Below are 20,898 nucleotides of genomic sequence, written 5' to 3' on the forward strand. Positions count from 1 at the left end.
GTTACATCTAAACTAGGGTTGTCGATTAATCACAGTTAACTCACACGATTAATTCAAAAAAATTAATCACGATTAAAAAAATTAATCGCGATTAATCTCAGTTTTAATTGCACTGTTAAACAATAGAATACCAAATGAAATGAAAGTGGGAGTGTGCTAATAAAGTTTGCAGATGATACAAAGCTGGGAGGTATTGCCAATTCGGAGAAGGATCGGGATATTATACAGGAGGATCTGGATTACCTTGTAAACTGGAGTAATAGTAATAGGATGAAATTTAATAGTGAGAAGTGTAAGGTTATGCATTTAGGGATTAATAACAAGAATTTTAGCTATAAGTTGGGGACGCATCAATTAGAAGTAACGGAAGAGGAGAAGGACCTTGGAGTATTGGTTGATCATAGGATGACTATGAGCTGCCAATGTGATATGGCTGTGAAAAAAGCTAATGCGGTTTTGGGATGCATCAGGAGAGGCATTTCCAGTAGGGATAAGGAGGTTTTAGTACCATTATACAAGGCACTGGTGAGACCTCACCTAGAATACTGTGTGCAGTTCTGGTCTCCCATGTTTAAAAAGGATGAATTCAAACTGGAGCAGGTTCAGAGAAGGGCTACTAGGATGATCCGAGGAATGGAAAACTTGTCTTATGAAAGGAGACTTAAGGAGCTTGGCTTGTTTAGCCTAACTAAAAGAAGGTTGAGGGGAGATATGATTGCTCTCTATAAATATATCAGAGGGATAAATATAGGAGAGGGAGAGGAATTATTTAAGCTCAGCACCAATGTGAACACAAGAACAAATGGGTATAAACTGGCCACCAGGAAGTTTAGACTTGAAATCAGACGAAGGTTTTTAACCATCAGAGGAGTGAAGTTTTGGAATAGCCTTCCAAGGGAAGCAGTGGGGGCAAAAGATCTATCTGGCTTTAAGATTCTACTCGATAAGTTTATGGAGGAGATGGTATGATGGGATAATGGGATTTTGGTAAGTAATTGATCTTTAAATATTCAGGGTAAATAGGCCAAATCCTCTGAGATGGGATATTAAATGGATGGGATCTGAGTTACTATAGAAAATTCTTTCCTGAGTATCTGGCTGGTGAATCTTGCCCATATGCTCAGGGTTTAGCTGATCGCCATATATGGGGTCGGGAAGGAATTTTCCTCCAGGGCAGATTGGAGATGCCCTGGAGGTTTTTCGCCTTCCTCTGTAGCATGGAGCATGGTTGACTTGAGGGAGGCTTCTCTGCTCCTTGAAGTCTTTGAACCATGATTTAAGGACTTCGATAGCTCAGACATGGGTGAGGTTTTTCATAGGAGTGGGTGGGTGAGATTCTGTGGCCTGCGCTGTGCAGGAGGTCGGACTAGATGATCAGAATGGTCCCTTCTGACCTTAGTATCTATGAATCTATGAAATTTATTAAATACTTCCATGATAAAGAGTTTTCAATACAGTACTTGTATGAGGTTAATTGAAAAATACTATTTCTTTTGTTTATCATTTTACAGTGTGAATTTTGTAATAAAAATAATAGTATAATGTGAGCACTGTACACTTTGTATTCTGTGTTGTAATTTAAATCAATGCAATTTACTAATATAGATTTTTTTTTGTTACATATCTGTACTCAAAACAATGTAAAACTTTAGTGCATACAATCCACCCAGTCCAACTTGTTCAGCCAATTGCTCAGACAAACAAGTTTGTTTACATTTACGGGAGATAATGCTGCCCACTTCTTATTTACAGTGTCACCTGAAAATGAGAACAGGCGTTCACATGGCACTTTTGTAGCTGGCGTTGCAAAGTATTTACGTGCCAGATATGCTAAGCATTTGTATGTCCCTTCATGCTTTGGCTACCATTCCAGAGGACATGCTTCCATGCTGATGACGCTTATAAAAAAAAGAATGTGTTAATTAAATTTGTGACTCAACTCTTTGGGGAAGAATTATATGTCTCCTGCTCTGTTTTACCTGCATTCTGACATATATTTCATGTTATAGCAGTCTCGGATGACGCCCCAGCACATAGTATTCGTTTTAAGAACACTTTCACTGCAGATTTGACAAAACGCAAAGAAGTTGCCAATGTGAGATTTCTAAAGATTGCTATAGCACTCTACTGAAGGTTTAGGAATCTGAAGTGCCTTCCAAAATCTGAGAGGGATGAGGTGTGGAGCATGCTGTCAGACGTCTTAAAAGACCAACACTCTGATGCGGAAACTACAGAACCTGAACCCCCCACCCACCCCAAAAAAATCAACCTTCTGCTGGTGGCATCTGACTCAGATGATGGAAAAAAAAACATGTGTCCATCCGCACCATCATTATCGAGCAGAACCTGTTATCAGCATGGACGCATGTCTTCTGGAATGGTGGTTGAAGCATGAAGGGGCATATGAACCTTTAGTGCATCTGGCACATAAATATCTTGTGATGCCGGCTACCACAGTGCCATGTGAACGCCTGTTGTCACTTTCAGGTGACATTGTAAACAAGAAGTGGGCAGCATTATCCCCTGCAAATGTAAATAAACTTGTTTCTATGAGTGATTGGCTGAACAAGAAATAGGACTGAGTGGACTTGTAAGTTTTACATTTGTTTTATTTTTGAATGCAGTTATTTTTTGTACATAATTCTACATTTGTAAGTTCAACTTTCATGCTAAAGAGATTGCTCTACAGTACTTATATTAGATGAATTGAAAAATACTATTTCTTTTGTTTTTTACAGTGCGAATATTTGTAATAAAAATAAATATAAAATGAGCACTGTATACTTTGTATTCTGTGTTGTAATTGAAATCAAGATATTTGAAAATGTAGAAAATATCCAAAAATATTTAAATAAATGGTATTCTATTATTAACAACGTGATTAATTTTTTTAATCTCTTGACAGCTCTAGTATTTATTTCATTTAAAATACCATATCCAGATAAGTTCCTGGGGCTCTGTAGCAGACCCCAACCATTATCCAAGTGGAGCTTCTGTTACCTTTCTTCCCCAATTGATTTTGACCCAGATTCCATTTTATCCATTCCATCACTTCCAGTTTCTTTACAGTCTACCTCATCATTAATATACAATGCTGCTCCACCACCTTTACCTTTATTTCTGTCTTTCCTGAACAGCACATACCCTTCAATACCTGTATTCCAGTCATGACGACTATTCCACCATGTTTCCATTATCTCTATAATATCTGGTTTCACCTTCTGCACCAATAGTTCTAGTTCTTCTGTTTTGTTACTCAGGCTCCTTGCAATGGTGTATGGACATCTTAGTTGTTGCTGCTTGGCTTCACTCAGATTTCTCGCCCGATTAGTACACTCATTTTACTGCCAGTATCACATACCTGTTATTGGCAGTGGTATTGACACATCTTTCCTCTTGATGTCCATTTTCCTACCCTCTGTTGTTCCTTTCTCCATTGCTGTATCCTCTTTCACGTGATTTTCCTTCTGCTCAAATATTGGAATCAAACATTGAGATTATATGAGCACCTCCCAACTGTCTCTCCTGAATTCGTAGTTTAAAGCTCTTCATCAGCTGTGCCAACCTCCATCCCAGAAGTCTGTTTCCCTCCCTGCTAAGGTTGAATCCATCCCATGAGAACAATCCTCTATTGCTGAATGCCTCCCAGTGGTCTACTACCTCAAAGCCCTCTTCACAGCACCGTTGTGCAAGTCATCTGTTGATCCTCATAATCTTGTCTGGCCTCTGCTCTCCTCCTCCAGGTATAGGGAGAATCCCACTGAAGATCACGTATCAGAGGGGTAGCTGTGTTAGTCTGTATCCACAAAAACAACGAGGAGTCCGGTGGCACCTTAAAGACTAACAGATTTAGTTGGGCAAAAGCTTATGCCCAAATAAATCTGTTTAGTCTTTAAGGTGCCACCATACTCCTTGTTGTTTTTACTGAAGCTCACCTGAGCTTTCATTTCTTTAAGCGTCTTCCTCGGCTTGGTGTAGTCTTCCTTGATGCACATTAATGAGAATCTAGCAGTATTCTTTGTCCCCATGTGAAGAATAATCAGTGGATTCTTGCCTGCTCTCATTAGGATTCTCTTCAGCCTTAGGTCCACATTCCATATATTAGCTCCGGGCAGACAGCACACCCTTGTATTCTCCAGATCAGCTCTGGTGACAGGTCTTTCTGTTCTTCTTAGTAGGAAGTCCCCAGTTACATAGATCTGCCTCTTCCTGGTGTTTGGGAAGGCTCAGCCTCCCCCAATCTATAATAATAATAATAATATATCTATAATCTATAATAACGACCACCCATGCCTCTTCCCCTCTTCTTGTAGGACTAGCCACTCTTCTCTTCTTCCTTGCTCTTCCATCTTCTGTTACTGCCTGCTTCTCCCTTTCATTTTCCAACAGCCTATTCCTCAGCTCTATTTCTCCTTCGCTAGCTGGTCTTTTCTTCTGCCATGTTCTCATAGTCATACGCTTCCACTGGCCACTTTTTTCATCCACAGTTCTCTGATGTGCAAGTCTTGAGGTTTCCCTTCAGCCTTCTCTCTCTCTCATCTGCTCAAATCCCCTTAGAAAGTCAACCATAGTTTCTAGCTGCATCTCCAAACCTCTGGCCTTTTCTTCCTTTAGGTCTATCAGGCAGCACTTCATTTCAAGTACCCTCTCCAGAAGATTGTACATCCTGCAGCTTCCACTTCTAGTCACTTCATTCCGTGGGTCACTACCACTGCTGCTTCTGTAGCTGTCATAGCCTTCCCTCCTAAATGCCTTTCAAAAAGGAAAAATAAACAAACAATCAATAAAACTATCCTGACAACACTAGAAAAGTGCAATCACTAGGGAAACAATTATAATGAAAAAAAGTGAGAGCAAAGCTGGTTGAAAAATGATTTCAGAATTATGAAGTGTTCCAAGTGGACCTATTTTTCATAATATTTTAAACTGAAAAATTAATCAAATTTTTATCAAAATCATTACTGAAATTTTTCATTCCCAAAAGCAGTGTTTTATTATTTTGTACAAAACTTTTCATTTACCAAAAAACCAGGTTTTCAGCAAACAAAAAAATGCCACTGAGTTCTAAAACAATTTTGACAAAAGCATTTTAAAAGAATTGATAAAAACATCACTGGAAATTTTGCAAAAAATGGAAAATACCTATAATTTTGATAATTTTTCTTGAAGAGTCATTTTAAAAAATAGGTTTCAGAGTAGCAGCCGTGTTAGTCTGTATTCGCAAAAAGAAAAGGAGTACTTGTGGCACCTTAGAGACTAACAAATTTATTAGAGCATAAGCTTTCGTGAGCTACAGCTCACTTCATCGGATGCACGATGCATCTGATGAAGTGAGCTGTAGCTCACGAAAGCTTATGCTCTAATAAATTTGTTAGTCTCTAAGGTGCCACAAGTACTCCTTTTCTTTTTTTAAAAAATAGGCAATTTTGTCATGAAAAAGCCTTTTACACAGGAAATTTCAGCCAGATCTAATACAGAGTAAAACCATCATCTAAAAGAATAAAGGAAAATCGTTGGCATTTGTGTGCCCTATTAGTCCAAGGGAGCTCAACTCTGTTGACTTTCTGGCAGAGGGGAAGCTTGATTCATTTATTTATTCATTCAGGTATTAACTTGAGGGGTTGGATATGAACTGTATTTAACCTCATCAGGGAATCTTATTTTTTCTAACTGCCAGTTTGCTTTTTGGATTGTTGTATTCTATGTATTGTACATGCATCCAGAGGTTTGACAGTGGGTTCAGTTTTAAAAAACTTCAAAGGAAACCTGGGATAAATGGGACTTGTGAACAGTAAAGAACAAACTGTTCATCAGTAATTCATTATGTTTACCAGCCACACATCAAAAGAAGCGACATAAATTGTACAAGTTCAAGATGGAAAATAGTTATGAGGACATCCAATACACTCTGGCCTGTGCAGAATCTATGGCCTGATTCTGCTCTCACATGGATGTAAATCAGGAGTAACTTGGGGTGAATAACTCAAAAATCAGGAATGACTGAATTAACTGGGCCTGCTTCTTTCCTCACTTCTCAATGTAAATCTAGACTGGCTGAAGCCAACGGAAAAGTGCAAAACTAATACGAGGTTAGAAATCCCCAAACAGGAAAATCAGGGCTTAACCAGTATAGTTAAAGTAGGTACAGCTCACCTAGTTTGGATACAGGTATATCAACATATAGTATCTTTATACCAGTGTAGCTATTCCTGTACAGGAGGGGAATTAACTATACTGGTATAAGTCTCCTTTATGCTAGCATAACTGTGTCTACATTAGCCTTTTACCAGGATAACTATTTGGGTAAAATAAACACTAATTGAAATAATTATATTGATAAAACTATTAAGTGTTAGAATAGGCCTCACATAAACTAATAATATTCCATTTACTAGGTTGCATTTGGAAATATTTGACATGCTCATAATATTGTATGTGACATTTCATTGCTCAACGCAATTTATAATATTGGTCATACTGTTTTTATATTGTTAACTCTTGAAACAAAAAGAAATTTCAGTTCCCTGACGAGGTCAGGATACTGGCGGTTTCCTATGAGGTTTTACAAAGTCGAGTGTGATGAAGAAAAGGGCAGTAACAAAATGGCCTCAGTACATCTCGGGGTGATACAGTCTAACATCTGAAGGCCACACCGTTCAGTTCACAATAAAAAAACTGAAAAGGAGTACTTGTGGCACCTTAGAGACTAACAAATTTATTAGAGCATAAGCTTTCGTGAGCTACAGCTCACTTCATCGGATGCATTCCCGAAAGCTTATGCTCTAATAAATTTGTTAGTCTCTAAGGTGCCACAAGTACTCCTTTTCTTTTTGCGAATACAGACTAACACGGCTGCTACTCTGAAACCTGTCAATAAAAAACTGGTTGACCAGGTATAGGTCCAACCTCAAACGCTATTGCAAAGGAATGAATAAAGGGGCACTTGAAAGGCCTCCCCCACAGCACATGCGCCCACACGCACAGTCTTTTCCTCTCTCTGATTTTGCTGGTGATAAGGAGACAGATGTAGCAGAGCAGCATAACATTCCAAGCAGTATCACCTGTGATACTGACCCTTCCACATAAAGGAGCACTGCGCAGCCCAAGCAGGATACATCATGTTACTTCCCATTATAATCAATACTGAGAACAGTGTTGCTGTAACTTCCCATCCCCTATGACATCGTCACTGGTATAGCAGTGTAGGAGAATTCCCAGTTCCAGACAGGATCCATTCAGTTAACAGTGGCTTTGCTTGTGATAGCTTCCCTTATTTCTTTTCCCCTTGATGCTCTGTGACCTCGCTTAAGGATCAAACATTATGCGGCATAGGTGGGATGTGGCATGTAGTGTGAGAAGGCCGGGAGGAGGGGGGTTCTGCCAGCAACTTTGAAGTGAAACTATATGGCTATTGAAGCAAAACAAAGTATAACAATTGCAGCAAATCTATCTCCTGATGTATTTGGTTCAAGCTCTTTCCTGGCACTCACCTGCTTTCTTGTGCCAACTTAATCATTAGTGAATTAACAAATAAGTTTTAAAAAATTCACTAATGCGATGATGTACTCAGCACACAAAGTAGCCTCATGAGTGTTTACTGGTTAAGTCTGCCCTGCTGCCCATTCCCATCCCGCTTGTGTAATGGCACCTTTGCTGCTTCAGGACATTTCCTATTTCAACCAGGTTCTGTCCATCAAGGCATAAGCTAAGATACCTGTGAATTGCCAACAGGCCACTTGCCTAGCCATTGTTATTAGGCTGTGGTGAGCTCTTTAGTACTTGGACTTTTGCTTTTAGGTAGGATTTTCAAAAGCATTCAGTGTTGGTCTAACTCTGCACCCATGGAAGTCAATGGGATGTTGATTCCAGTAGGAACAGAATTAGCCAATGCTAAGTGCTTTTGAGAATCCCATCTTTCACTCCTTGTGAAGCACCATACACTGTGAAAACAACATTGATCACATGTATTGTGTATTTAGCAAAAAATATGGTGTATACATAATAGTATTCATAGATTTTAAGGCCAAAAGGGATAATTATGACCTCCTGCATAACACAGGATGCAGAAATTCACCCAGTGATTCCTGCATCAACTCCAATAACTTGTAGTTATCTGAGAACTTATCTTTCAGGAAAAGTAGCCTTGATACGGCTGCAGATGATGGAGAATGGGTAATTGGAGAGGAATGTTGATCCAGTGGTTAGGATGCTAACCTGGGACTTCAGAAACCCAGGTTTGATTCCTTGTTCCATCACAGACTTCCTGTGTGACACTGGGCAAGTCACTTAGCCTCTCTGTGTGTCAGTTCCCTATCTGTAAAATGGGGATAATAGCACTTCTCTACCACACAGGAGTGTGGTGAGGATATATACGTTAAAGATTCTCACCCCCCTGACCCTCCCCCCTCCTGCCCCGGACCTCTTCCCCATCCAACCACCCCTTTTTCCTGATCGCCCCCAGAAGTTCTGTCCCTGACTGCTCCCCACCGCCCCGTCTCCTTCCTGACTGCCCCCCCGGGACCCCTGCCCCATCCAACCACTCCTTCTTCCTGTCCCCTGACTGCTCCCGGAACCCCTGCCCCTGACTACCCCCCACCACCCCATCCAACACCCCCTCCTTCCTGACTGCCCCCCCCGGGACTCCTGCCCCTATTCAACCCCCCTGTTCCCCGCCTTATGACGGCCCCGACTCTATCCACACCCCCACCCCCTGAACTCCCCTGCCCTCTATCTAACCCCCCTGCTCCCTGCCCCCTTACCACACTGCCTGGAGCACCGGTGGCTGGCAGCGCTACAGCCGCGCCACCTGGCTGGAGCCAACTATGCACCGTGCAGCACAGAGCACCGGGTCAGGCTGGGCTCTGCAGCTGCGCTGCCCCAGGAGCTCACAGCCCCGCTGCCCAGAGCATTGCACTGGCGGCGCAGAGAGCTGAGGCTGCGGGGGAAGGTGAACAGCGGGGGAGGGGCCAGGGTGAGCTTCCCGGGCCAGGAGCTCGGGCTGGGCAGGAGGGTCCCGTGGGCTGGACGTGGCCCACGGACCGTAGTTTGCCCACCTCTGATCAAGTCATCTCTTTGTTTTCAGTAAAATCAATAAATAGATTAATGCATCTGAATATAACTCACCTATTCATACAATCGTTATGAGGGTCTTTTGTAAAATGACTTTGATGATTTGAAATAATTGATCTGGGTTGTCCAGCGAGCAGTTTTGCAGCAGTCTGTCCTTTGCTAGGCTAAAGCTATTCAGGAACATCACATTGCTCGCTTCACTTCCTCCCATCTTCTGATTCAGCCTATCAGAATTCTACTCACCAACTTGCTCCACGCAGGTAATGGTTGAAGGATGAGGAATATATTGTTAGCATCCATCAGCCAGTACTCCTGAATTATGTTGGTGTCTGAAGTCTGTGATACTAGTTGTGCATCTAAGCAAAAGCAGGATACCCAGTGCTTTTGGATTGATATCTTTTTATCATTTTAGAGATCCAGATAAATATATAAATCATTGTCAATCCCGTGAGAGTAGATGCTTTACTTGGAGTACTGTTGTGATTTATATTATGGTAATACTTATAAATCAGGGTCCCATTGCTAGGTGCTGAACAAACTTGTAGTAAAAAGATATGCCTTATCCCAAAGCCCTTACAATCTAGATGGCTGGTATATTTTCTGGGCAGTTTTTCTGGGCTGATATAATTCTTTTCCCGTATTTGCTTTTATTTAGCCGACAATGTCAACCTGCTTTTCCATCGGTGCCGGTACAGCAGCACAGCCCAATGTCCTCCCAGGCCTCCTCCATTACTGGCCCACTGCACTCAGCAACCTTGCCACAGCTCCCCTCAGCTGTAACTGCCCAGTCTTCACCTGCAACTGCACCAAGCCAGCAGCTCACGCCTGATGCATATGCCATTGTGGAGCGAGCGCAGCAAATGGTGGAAATGCTGTCAGAGGAGAATCGTGTTCTGCGGCAGGAGCTGGAGAGATACTACGAGAAGGCAGACAAACTTCAGAAGGTACGTGGAATGTTCTCACAGGGTATAAAAGAGGCAAGCACCTATTATAGTGTGTCTAAAGTGTGTCTATTACCCTCCTGGGCACAGGCAATGATCTAAGTAATCCTTCCTAACATGAGGCACTCAAACTGCCTAACACAGCCTGTGGTTCCTATTCTTGCCATGTGGGCCCTCTGTAAGTCCTTGCCAGTCATTGGATGGACTGTGATTCCCATACAGTAGGCTCTGCAGACTCCTTTGCCATGAAAATGTTACTCAGAAGGCGTGCTGTTTTTTCTTTTCTTGGGAGCATCTACTTCAACTTTTTTATGCCTGCCTTAGGGAAACTTCCTTCAGTAGGCTCCCTTCTGGAGTGCATGTCTGAATACATGGCATTTTTAAGCTAGCACCTTTGTACAGGTGTAGCGTAATCAGCAACATTCTGTACATAACTGAATATGTTTAGTGATCACAACAAAATCTGTCCTGTGTGGTCTTGCGCATTTTAATAGATTTGCATTAGTCCTTCTTTTATCATAAGAGACAAACACACCAGTACTGTGGGTTGACTCATGTTTGGGACTTTGATAATAAATCTTTTCTGAGGAGTTGTTTTTAAATTTAATAATAAAAAAAGCAACACTTTAGAGCCCAGTTTTAAAACATGGGCACCAAAAGTTAGGTGCCTAAATCAATTTTAAAGACCTCTACATAGGTGAGCTGATTTTCAGAGTTGCTTCCTTTGACCTCATTACATACCCAATCTAATGGCACCCACACTGTGTAAAATAATTATTTAAAGATTCTGTTCTTATTTCCGTCACTGTGCCTATTTGTCTAGCTAACTATCTAAAGCAACAATAGAAGAAAATGGAGAAAAAGAAAATCAAGCAAGAAGATGATACTTAAAGAGACCCACTGCCAAAGAGTGGGCACTACTGTCTGTCTCCTGTCCAGGCTAACAGTGGATTGCTTAACTCAGTGCTAGAACTCTTAGGGTCTGTTTTTAGAAAGTGGAATCTGTTCATGTTAGGGCATAAACAATGATGTACCTACCTTGTGTTCAAGCCCAGGATCGCCTATAGGTTGCCGTGACTTCACTGCTGTTTTAACCTGAGTTATCTAATGTGGATTAGCAAACCCAAATTAAGAACACATCTTTTTTTGCAGTATAGGCATACCCTAAGTATAGGAAATACTGCAAATATACTAGTAACGTTGCCTACATGCAAAGGAAAATGCTGTGAAGATTTTACTCCACTGAACAATCAACAGGACTTTTGTATATCCACTTTGAACTTCATGGGCCAGATTTTTAGAGAGTTGAGGCCAGAGGTCCAACCCCGTACTGAATTTTGTCTAAAGAGTTGTAAAGGTTTTAATGGTGTCCTCTGTATGGCCTTCCTGGACAAAAAATATTCTTTGAATAGGTTGGATTCCAGATGTTGGTTTTACAAAGGCTGCTTTCTTTTATAAAATATATTTGAGTGTGATGCACAAAAAATGTATTAATTGAAGAGTCTTACCACTTTACACTTGTTAGTAATTGCATTCTCTTTCTCTTTTTGGTGCTCTGGAAATTTGTGGCATTAGGCCTTGCCAGAGGAAAGCACATACTTAAGTCCCATGGAACTTAATTACATACTTAAAGTTAAACATGTGTATAAGTGCTTTCCTGAATAGGGATGCTTCCCTGAATCAAGGCCCTCATTGGTCAGTCATTTAAAAGGACTCCATTTTCTTACCTGCTTTGATGTGATGGACATCCGAGAGTGCTAAAGGAGTTGGCGGATGTGATTGCAGAGCCATTGGCCATTATCTTTGAAAAGTCATGTCGATCAGGGGAGGTCCTGGACGATTGGAAAAAGGCTAATGTAGTGCCCATCTTTAAAAAAAGGGAAGAAGGAGGATCTGGGGAACTACAGGCCAGTCAGCCTCACCTCAGTCCCTGGAAAAATCATGGAGTAGATTCTCAAGGAATCGATTCTGAAGCACTTAGAGGAGAGGAAAGTGATCAGGAACAGTCAACATGGATTCACCAAGGGCAAGTCATGCCTGACTAATCTAATTGCCTTCTATGATGAGATAACTGGCTCTGTGGATGAGGGGAAAGCAGTGGACGTGTTATTCCTTGACTTTAGCAAAGCTTTTGACACTGTCTCCCACAATACTCTTGCCAGCAAGTTAAAGAAGTATGGGCTGGATGAATGGACTATAAGGTGGATAGAAAGCTGGCTAGATTGCTGGGCTCAATAGGTAGTGATCAATGGCTCCATGTCTAGTTGGCAGCCTGTATCAAGCGTAGTGCCCCAAGGTTCGGTCCTGGGGCCTGTTTTGTTCAATATTTTCATTAATGATCTGGAGGATGACGTGGATTGCACCCTCAGCAAGTTTGCAGATGACAGTAAACTGGGAGGAGAGGTAGATATGCTGGAGGATAGGGTTTGGATACAGAGGGACCTAGACAAATCAGAGGATTGGGCTAAAAGAAATCTGATGAGGTTCAACAAGGACAAGTGCAGAGTCCTGCACTTAGGATGGAAGAATCCCATGCACCGCTACAGATGAAGGACTAAATGGTTAGGCAGCAGTTCTGCAGAAAAGGACCTAGGGGTTACAGTGGACGAGAAGCTGGATATGAGTCGACAGTGTGCCTTTGTTGCCAAGAAAGCCAATGGCATTTTGGGCAGTATAAGTTGGGGCATTGCCCGCAGATTGAGGGACGTGATCATTCACCTCTATTCGACATTGGTGAGGCCTCATCTGGAGTCCTGTGTCCAGTTTTGGGTCCCACACTATAAGAAGGATGTGAAAAAATTGGAAAGTGTTCAGGGGAGGGCAACAAAAATGATTAGGGGACTGGAACACATGACTTATGAGGAGAGGCTGAGGGAACTGGGATTGTTTAATCTGTGGAAGAGAAGAATGAGGGGGGATTTGATAGCTGCTTTCAACTACCTGAAAGGGGGTTCCAAAGAGGATGGATCTAGACTGTTCTCAGTGGTAGTAGATGACAGAAAGAGGAGTAAGGATCTCAAGTTGCTGTGGGGGAGGTTTAGGTTGGATATTAGGAAAAACTTTTTCACTAGGAGGGTGGTGAAGCACTGGAATGCGTTACCTAGGGAGGTAGTGGAATCTCCTTCCTTTGAAGTTTTTTAAGGTCATGCTTGACAAAGACCTGGCTGGGATGATTTAGTTGGGGATTAGTCCTGCTTTGAGCATGGGGTTGGACTAGATGACCACCTAAGGTCCCTTCCAACCCTGATATTCTATGACTCTATGACAGACAAAGAAGGGTCAAGTCCTTCTCTCTGAGGCTCCTGATGTTCCTGTTGGACTTTAGTGGGAATTGTGAGTGTTCAGAACCTCTAAAAATAAAGCCACTCATTTGGGTGCCTAACTTAGGCACCTAAATCTGAATTGTTTTGCCTTAACTTCTATGTCTTTGTTTCCTCACCTGTCAAATAATAATTATGTTTAACTGTTTCACCTGAGTGTTGTGATTAGTTAAATAATGCATTTTGGACTTGGAAATTGCTCAGTATTATTGAAAAAAGGCTGTATGTAATTTTTTCTAAGCAAAATGTGTCACTGCAAAATAATTATAATAATAATTAATAATAACAATATCTAGCTTTTATCATGCTTTTCATCGGTTGATCTCAAAACTCTTCCCAATCCTCCGTGTATTTATCCTCACAAGACCTCTGTGAGGTAGGGATGTGTCATTATCCACATTCTACAGATGGGGAACTGAAGCACAGAGAGGCTAAGTGGCTTGCCCAAGGTCACATTGGAAGTCTGTGGTGGAGCAGGGAAAAGATGTTTGCGATATGAGGGACAGTCTTTCCTCCACTGACATTCAGAACAGAACAGAATAAAAATACTGAGGATTGAAAAGCAGACTGTGTTCCTGATGTGTATAGCACAGCTAGTAGTTTGCATGAACAGGGTGTCCCTAAGTGCTGTCAAATTCTAGACCATGTTTGAATAGACATTTTGCAATGAGTTACAAGGTAGTGATTAATCCTGGCATTGTTTGAAACATTGTCTCATTCTGACATCTAAAAGAGCTGTTTTCTTTTTGATATTTCATTTTTAGCTCACTTGTTCATTGCTTTCATTTTTTCTTTCTTTCTTTGTTGTTGTTGATGATATTACCTCTTTGAAGCTTAATGATCAGGTTGGCATGGTTTCAACCAACGTCTCATCATGTAGGTTGTTTGAGTGGGTTGGCATTGGAAGCCATCTGGGGATAGAAAGGATTGGGAATGGGGTGGGAGTTGAAAAGGAAATTGCAGAGCTGCTGAGAAACATGAGAATGATGTTCCCCTTGTCCCCCTTTATCACTTTAAACAAAAGTAGCTTTGATGGTAGCTCTCCTTTTATCCTGCAGCAAGCCTGCCTCTGGTCATAGCTGCTAGACCATGTGGAGGGACTTGCGTGATGGAGTGTGTTTTGGGGGAGGAAAAGATATCTAAAGAGTTAAAGGGCATTGAACAAGGCTTTACTTATATGACTTAACAATATTGATCTGCACTAATAAGCTGTTAATCTGCCTGGCTGTGTTAGTAAATTAATTTAATTGCAATAGGAACATTATGTAGCAGGTGGCTTTTAGGCAGGAAAGACTAACATGGGAGAATGGTTGTGGGGATAAAGCATAAGCCTTGGGAATCTAGAGAGGTAGGTTCTCTTTCCACCTCTGCCACAGACTTCCTGTGTAATCTTGGGTAAGTCACTTCATCTCCTGGTGCCTCATCTGGAAAATGGAGATAGCCAGTATAACATGAGGACCCAAGGTGATGAGGTGTCTAAGGGGGAGGGGAGTTATGTGATCCAGGGAAATGTTGAGAAGGAGCAGGGAGGTGATATTACCTCTGCATATGGCATTGCTGCGACCACTAGTGGAATGCTATGTCCAGTTCTGGTGTCTGTACTTTAAAAAGGATGTTGAATAATTAGAGAGGATTCAGAAAATAGACACAGGAATTATTTGAGGTCTGGAAAACCTGCCTTCGTGTGAGAGACTTGGAGAAGCTCAATCTGTTTAGCTTGGTAAATAGAAGGCTAAGAGATGGCTTCAACATGGTTTATTATTACTTACCTGGGGAGAAAATTTCTGGTAGTAGAGGACTCATTAATCTGGCAACAAAGACATAACAAGATCCAGTGGCTGGGAGCTGAAGCTAGATACATTCAAACTAGAAATAAGTGCTGATTTTTACACTAATATAATTAACCAGGGTGTGCTAGACTCTTCATCACTTGAAGTCATTACATTAAGACAGGATGTTTGTCTAAAAGATCTGCTCTAGTCCAGCCAGAAGTGATGGCATGGCTCAGGAGCTGCTGAGTGAAATTCTATGCCTTGTGTTATGGCAGAAGTCAGGCTCGATGATCATAATGGGCCCTTCTAGCTTTGAAATCTATGCCTACTTTGTAAGGCACTATGATATCTTCAGAGGGAAGGCACTTTTGGGGTGTTATGTATTATTATAGATTAAAAACCAGCTAATTGAAGCATTGGTTTGATTCTGCAAAACTTGCAATAACAGGCTTTCTCTTGAGATTTCTAGTAATTGTCATCCCGAGCAAAACAGCATTTTTTGTTAAATTTTGGTCCAAATTTTGGCTACAGAAGATGAAAAAAAAAGTTGTCCAGATGTTTTTGAACCGCAGTAAAGATTTGGGTTGAATTTTGGACAAAGATTCTCTGGGGTGTTTTATTTTATCCAAGCATGTTTGCCCGTTGCCAGTTGGAAAGTAAACGATTGCTGATAAGTTCTCCAGTCGTAGTGCAGGAAAGAGTGAAAAATAAACTCTCTTCCTGTACAAGGTGGTTTTCTTACAGCAACAAAGTAATGTGGCAAGGTTTATTCAGAGTTATTTTGAGTATGCGGTCTCTTGTACTCAAAATGCTACTGTTATTTTGGTGTGTCTCAGTTGTGCTAAAGAGAAAGGCCACCTTTTAAAGATGATATTAGCTGAAAAATAATGCTGCTTCCTGGAGTTCTTCCTTTTTAAAAACAAAATAAAAAGTCAGGATACTAATTTGTGGTAGCACTAAGACAGTGTTTCAGATCATACTGTGCTGTTCACTGCCACATTACAAGAAGCCCATTGGATTCTCTATGTTGTGCAGAATTGGGGGTCACTTGGGAAGCAATGGACATTAGGTAACTTTGTTAATGACCTTTTAAAAATTTTGAGTAGAGATGAGCAGTGCATGGTAATTGTTAAATGACCATGTAAGCTAGATATTTCATGAATTTGGAGCCTGATCCAAAGCCCTTGAAGACAATAGGAGATTTTCCATTGATTTCATTAGGCTTTGGATCAGGTCCAGGTTAGTTTCCATTAACATAGATTTATACCCCTGAGTTTTATCTTCAGTGTCAGGTCTAAATAAACTGAAATCAAAAGTCAGTCGAAATGGCTGAGTTTCTCCTAGCTCATTCCACATCCCAACCCTGCAAAGTTACACATCACAGGACTCGGAGGGGCGGGGGGGGGGGGCGTTCTAAATAATCACAAACCTTTTGGGGAATCTGGATGCAAGTTCGAGTTTGTGACAAAATGTGAAGCCTGGCCAGTTTCACTAGTTTCGAGTTCCACTGCAAACATTTTGTACAGCTCTAATACAACCCTGATATTCTATGATTACTGTAGCTGGACCTCTTCTTTGCCATTGCTGCAGCATCAAGTCCAAGCAACATCAGAGAGGGCCCTAACTCTAGAGTTTTCATGCCAGATGGGCTCTATTATAAGGAGAGATGGGCCCAGACCCAAAATTGCCAACCCCAAGTGTCCAAAAATCCTGAGTCAAACCCTGAATATGTTGAGATTGGCTAAAATCTCATGAGATTGTAACCAGTGATGAATTTGGGTTCTTTTAATTTGCATCCCGATTTTTGAGCCATTAGGGGTCTTGTTTTCCTGCTTTTCTCCACAACCATGAGGTCTGTAAATATAGAGCCAGATACTCAGTTGGTGTAAATCAGCATAGCACCATTTACTTCACTGGAGCTATGACAGTTTGCACCAGCTGAGAATTCGGTCCTTATTTATAATTTTTTTTTTCAAATGAAAACTGAGATTCTGTCATAATCCCAGCACTCCAGGAGCTGGTTTTCATGAGATTCAGCGACACTGCAAACCAAACCTTGCTTTTGACTCCCCTCCTAGCACCCTTGGACCAGGTAGGGATCTGAGTACACAGTTTAAGCCTATCTCTGTAATGGCTTGAATACCAAATCTGTCCTGGCTTGAATGCACAAAAGGAGTTAAATACCTAAAATCCTGTTTTAGACCCCTAAATCCCCCGTTTTGGGGCCACTGCAATGTACTAAACTCCTGCTGAATCCTGCAGGCACCTAAACTGATTCAGCTCCTAAGTTTTGGCAGCAGAAATTGCCAAGGCACCTAGGTCTTTGCCTCTGAGCTAGTGCATACTGCCTCCCTGTCTGGGTGCCCTCACCATCAGAGTATAGAGTCGTTCTTATGCTTGTGCTCTCTTTCTGGAACAAATAATGAGAGAGAGACAGAGACCTATTTCCCAGGGTCCAGTCCCCCTGCTCTAATGACTCTAATTATTTAGCCACAGGGCAACAGCTTCCACTGGAGAGACTAAGGCCTGGTCTACACTACGTGTTTATGTTGGATTTAGCAGCGTTAAATCAAATTCACCCGGCACACGTTCACACAATGAAGCCATTTTTTTTGACATAAAGGGCTCTTAAAACCGATTTCTGTACTCCTCTCCAAAGGGGATTAGTGCTGAAATAGACATCGCCGTTTCGAATTAGGGTTAGTGTCGACGCAATTCAAAGGTATTGGCCTACGGGAGCTATCCCACAGTGCACCATTGTGACCGCTCTGGACAGCACTCTGAACTCGGATGCACTGGCCAGGGGTACAGGAAAAGCCTCGGGAACTTTTGAATCTCATTTCCTGTTTGGCCAGGCGAGCTCATCACACAGGTGACCATGCAGAGCTCATCAGCACAAGTGACATGCAGTCCCAGAATCAAAAAAGAGCTCCAGCATGGACCGAACGGGAGGTACTGGGTCTGATCACTGTATGGGGAGACGAATCCGTGCTATCAGACCTACGTTCCAAAAGACGAAATGCCAAAACATTTCAAAAAATCTCCGAGGCCATGAGGGACAGAGGCTGCATCAGGGATGCAACACAGAGCCACTGGAAACTTAAGGAGCTCAGACAAGCGTATCAGAAAACCAAAGAATCAAACGGATGCTCTGGAACAGAGCCCCAGACATGCCATTTCTACGCTGAGCTGCATGCAATTCTAAGGGGGGCTGCCACCATTACCCTACCCCGTCCGTGGACTCTGATGATGGGGTACTCTCTGCCATGGCTGAGGATTTTGCGGATAGGGAAGATGAGGAGGAGGAGGAGGAGGAGCTTGAGGAGAGCACGCAGCACACTGTTCTCCCTGACAGCCAGGATCTTTTTATCACCCTGACTGAAATACCCTCCCAACCCAACGAAGCTGGAGAAAGGACCCCTGGTGAGTGTACCTTTTTAAATATAATACATGTTATAAAAGCAAGCGTTTTTTTAATGATTAAGTAGCTCTGAAGACTTGGGATGCATTCGTGGCCAGTACTGCTACTGGAATAGTCTGTTAACGTGTCTGGGGATGGAGCGGAAAGCTTCCAGGGATGTCTCCATGAAGCTCTCCTGGAGGTACTCTAAAAGCCTTTGCAGAAGGTTGCTGGGGAGAGCAGCCTTATTCCATCCTCCAAGGTAGGACACTTTACCACACCATGCTAATAGCAAGTAATCTGGTATCATTGCATGACGAAGCCTGGCAGCGTATGGTCCCAGTGTTTGCTGGCATTCAAGCAACATCTGTTCTTTATCTCTCTGTCTTATCCTCAGGAGAGTGATATCGTTCATGGTCACCTGGTTGAAATAGGGGAATTTAATTAAGGGGACATTCAGAGATGGCTGTTCCTACCGGGCTGTTTGCCTGTGGCTGAAAAGAAATCCTCCCCGCAGTTAGCCATGCGATGGGGAGGGGGAGAGAAGGCATTGGCGCGGAGCTGTTCACATTTGGCTAGTAGGGATCTTCCCTGATACAGGCCACGCGGTGTGGGGCGGGGTAAAGCGATCATCCCAGAGAAATGGATGAGTGTGGGGGGTTTAGTTTGGTTTCTGCTGCTGCACGTTAACAGGAAAACCGCAGCACTAAATGGCCAACTCAATGTGCTTTGCTTGGTATGGGAGAGGAGGGCGCTGTTGTTATGAAGGTTGCAGAAGCTGAAAGACTATGGCTTACCATGGCCGCCTGCAAACCGAATTCTGTTGCCCGGTCCTTCGTGTATGATCTCTAATACCAAAGCCGCAGGCACTCAATATAAGATGCAAAATGCGACCTTATACCAAAATCACATGTGCTATGTAATGTGAATATTGTTGTTCACCATGAAAGAATATAGCCATTGTTCTGTAAAATGTATCTTTTAAAATACTTCACTCCCTTTTTTTCTTCCAGCAGCTGCAAATGTTTCAAGCCTCCCTCCTCCGTCCCAAAGGCTATCTCAGATAAGGCGGCGAAAAAAACGCACACGCGATGAAATGTTCTCTGAGCTCATGCAGTCGTCCGGCACTGACAGAGCTCTGCAGAATGTGTGGAGGGACGCAATAGCAGAGTACAGGAAAGTGGCCGATGAATGTGAGGAGAGGTGGTGGCAGGAAGATCAGAGGAGGCATGAGGCGATGCTGGGGCTACTGCGGGATCAAACGGACATGATCCGGCGTCTGGTGAAGGTTCATAAACGGCAGCAGGATCACAGACTGCCGCTGCAGCCCCTGTTTAACTGCCCTCCCTCCTCCCCAAGTTCCATAGCGTCCTCACCCAGACGCCCAAGAACGCGCAGGGGGGAGGTTCTCGGCACCCAACCACTCCACCCATGGACAGCCCAAGCAACAGAAGGCTGGCATTCAACAAGTTTTAAAGTGGCCTTTTCCTTCCCTCCTACCCTCCTCCCACACCCTACCCAGGCTACCTTGTGAGTTATCTCCCTATTTGTATAATCAATTAATAAAGAATACATGTTTTTTGAACGATAGTGACTTTATTTCCTTTGCAAGCAAGCTGTGATCGAAGCGGGGAGGGCGGCTGGCTTACAGGGAATTTAGAGGCAACCAAGGGAGTGGGTTTTCATCAAGGAGAAACAAACAGAACCGTCACACAGTACCCTGGCCAGTCATGAAACTGGTTTTCAAAGCTTCTCTGATGCACAGCACTTCCTGATGTGCTCTTCTAACCGCCCTGGTGTCTGGCTATGCGTATTCAGCGGCCAGGAGATTTGCATCAACCTCCCACCCCGCCATAAACGTCTTCCCCCTTACTCTCATCGAGATTGTGGAGCACACAGCAAGCAGCAGTAACAATGGGAATATTGGTTTTGCTGAGGTCTGAGCGAGTCAGTAAACTGCGCCAGTGACCCTTTAAACGTCCAAAAGCACACTCTACCACCATTTTGTACTTGCTCAGCCTATAGTTGAACAGCTCCTTACTACTGTCCAGGGTGCCTGTGTACAGCTTCATGAGCCAGGGCATTAAGGGGTAGGCTGGGTCCCCAAGGATAACTATAAGCATTTCAACATCCCCAACAGTTATTTTCTGGTCTGGGAAGTAAATCACTTCCTGCAGCCATTTAAACAGACCAGAGTTCCTGAAGACATGAGTGTCATGTACCTTTCCCGGCCATCCCACGTTGATGTTGGTGAAACGTCCCTTGTGATCCACCAGTGCTTGCAGCACCATTGAAAAGTATACCTTGTGGTTTATGTACTGGCTGCCTTGGTGGTCTGGTCCCAAGATAGGGATATGCGTTCTGTCTATAGCCCCACCACAGTTAGGGAATCCCAT

At 42.7% G+C, this 20,898-nt stretch overlaps 1 protein-coding gene across 7 annotated transcripts in view; it reads left to right on the forward strand.

Moving 5' to 3' along the window:
- AMOTL1 (angiomotin like 1) overlaps positions 1–20,898 on the forward strand; it is a 144,368-nt gene that overhangs the window by 60,556 nt on the left and 62,914 nt on the right. For all 7 annotated transcript variants that reach the window (XM_038386955.2, XM_043504172.1, XM_038386960.2 and 4 more), the window contains one exon: positions 9,725–10,013. In XM_038386955.2, the coding sequence (XP_038242883.1) occupies positions 9,725–10,013 (289 nt within the window). The remainder of the gene's footprint in view (positions 1–9,724; positions 10,014–20,898) is intronic.

Source organism: Dermochelys coriacea, chromosome 1 (genome assembly GCF_009764565.3).
Source record: "Dermochelys coriacea isolate rDerCor1 chromosome 1, rDerCor1.pri.v4, whole genome shotgun sequence".
NCBI classification, from domain to species: Eukaryota; Metazoa; Chordata; order Testudines; family Dermochelyidae; genus Dermochelys; species Dermochelys coriacea.